We start from the raw sequence: 2,038 nt of genomic DNA on the forward strand, positions 1-2,038 counted from the left end.
TTTTTTTTTTTTTTGAGACAGGGTTTCTCTGTGGTTTGGAGCCTGTCCTGGAACTAGCTCATGTAGACCAGGCTGGTCTTGAACTCACAGAGATCCGCCTGCCTCTGCTTCCCAAGTGCTGGGATTAAAGGCGTGCGCCACCACCGCCCGGCCGACAAATCACTTTTTAACAATAACAATCAAGGGCTGGAGAGATGGCTCAGAGGTTAAGAACAACTGACTGCTCTTCCAGAGGTCCTGAGTTCAATTCCCAGCAACCACATGGTGGCTCACAGCCATCTATGAGATCTGGTGCCCTATTCTGGCCTGTAGGCACACATGGAAACTAACACTGTCTACTAAATAAATAAATATTTTAAAAAAACCAAGCAAAATTCAATTAATGCTAAGACAAAGATAGAAAGGGCTAGAAATGTTCTACCTAGAACATAAAGAGACCACAGAACTCCTTATAATACAAAGAAAATACTTTTATTTCTGTATCAAAGACTCTAAGGTTAACAGTTGTTGACAAGACACAAAAAAGGTTTAAGAAGCTACAGATAATCATTATTGGATTTGATCTCCCTTCATTATTTTACACGGCATCTATACGCCCCAACCCAGTCTCAAGCATGATGTGTTCAGGTGACAACATTAGGGTTCCTTTCCGTTAGTCCTCAGCTTCTTTCTTTTTTTTCTTTTTCTTCTTTTTCTCTGGACTCTGAAAATAAGCAACAAAAATGCTTTTGAAATAGTGTTAATATAATAACCAATCTTATAAAGTGTAGTAACCACTCCCAGAAAACAAACTTTGTAATAAAATCTAAACCTCAGCACAGCAAAACAAAACCCCACATTCCTTCCAGTAAATTCTTTTCATGAAAAAAAAAGTCCAACAATCCAACAACAATAAAAACTAAATGAGAAAAGGCTTCTATAACAAAAAAAAACAAAAAAGAATAAACAATTTCACTTTTCTATTACATTTTCCCTATTAACAAACACCTGGTCATTTCTGACCTGGAATACAAACAATTCCTATTATTAATATCTATGCTTAAGGCTCGTTAACAATGTCCTGTAATAAACTCAAGAGATAAAGAACAACCAGGATCACATACAAGAACTGCTGTGCTGGTGCACGGCTCTTCCTCAGAAAGTGGCTCCTCCTTGATGTGTTTCTTTTTATCCTTCTTCTTCTTCTTCTTTACAGATGGCTCCTCCTCTACCTCTTCATCCTCCTCCTCCGCTGCTGCCTCCTCCTCCACCTCCTCCTCTTCTACTTCAGCCGGTACAGAAAGAATTAGAATTGAATTAGACTTACTTACTTCCCTCAAACCCTAGAATACTTTTCTTCCTTTAATTATGGTCAACTCTCCAGTGTTTATTATTATGATCATTTTATTGTCTAACACTATTAACCATAAATAATCCAGACCAAGCTCAAAAGTCCTGAGTTCAATTCTCAGTAACCGAATGGTGGCTCACAACCATCTGTAATGAGAGATCTGGCGCCCTCTTCTGGTGTGTGGGCATACATGGATGCAGAATGTTGTATATATAATAAATAAATCTTTAAAAAAAGACACCAAAATCTAATTTAACAACAGCCTAACCTGTCAAATGGCATATTAAAACACTATCAGTTTTCACTGAATGCAATGGTAGACATTTCTCTCATACTTAGTCTGTAGTTTTTAAAGATCCTTATTGAAGAATCTTTAAAAATTAAAAATTCCAGCGAGGGCCTGCAAGACGGCTCATTGGGTGAATGCATTTGTGGGGAAGGCTGCGACCTGTGTCTGCTTTCTGGACCCAGTCATACACGGCGTCCTCAGACTTCTGTGCACTCTTCCATGCCATCCCATCCCAACAGAATAAATAAAAATGCAATGCTTTTTAAAAAAATTCCAACTAACCTTTAATTTTAATCTTGGCTTTTTTTGCTTTCTTTTCAGTAATTTCATCCTCTTTATCTACCTCTTCTATTTTTCGTTTTTTAGAACAAGTTGGAAGTGTGGAGTCACCAGAGGGATCATATGTCTTCACTTCACTG

General features: G+C 37.9%; 1 protein-coding gene across 7 annotated transcripts in view; it reads right to left on the minus strand.

Annotated features, from left to right (window-relative positions):
* Positions 1–449: 449 nt before the first annotated feature.
* The window catches only part of Nop58 (NOP58 ribonucleoprotein), a 28,424-nt gene continuing 26,835 nt past the window's right edge, over positions 450–2,038 (minus strand). For 2 of the 7 annotated variants that reach the window (XM_050159310.1, XM_050159316.1), the window contains exons 14-15: positions 1,104–1,264; positions 450–703 (exon numbers count right to left, since the gene is read on the minus strand). In XM_050159310.1, the coding sequence (XP_050015267.1) occupies positions 653–703; positions 1,104–1,264 (212 nt within the window). In that variant the 3' untranslated portion in view covers positions 450–652. Of the gene's footprint in view, positions 704–1,103; positions 1,265–1,901; positions 2,036–2,038 lie in introns of all 7 variants that reach the window. The other 5 variants (XM_050159314.1, XM_050159311.1, XM_050159315.1 and 2 more) reach the window with 4 other exon arrangements.

This window comes from Alexandromys fortis, unplaced genomic scaffold (genome assembly GCF_014885135.2).
Source record: "Alexandromys fortis isolate MF-2015 unplaced genomic scaffold, M_Fortis_MF-2015_v1.1 scaffold_65, whole genome shotgun sequence".
NCBI lineage: Eukaryota > Metazoa > Chordata > Mammalia > Rodentia > Cricetidae > Alexandromys > Alexandromys fortis.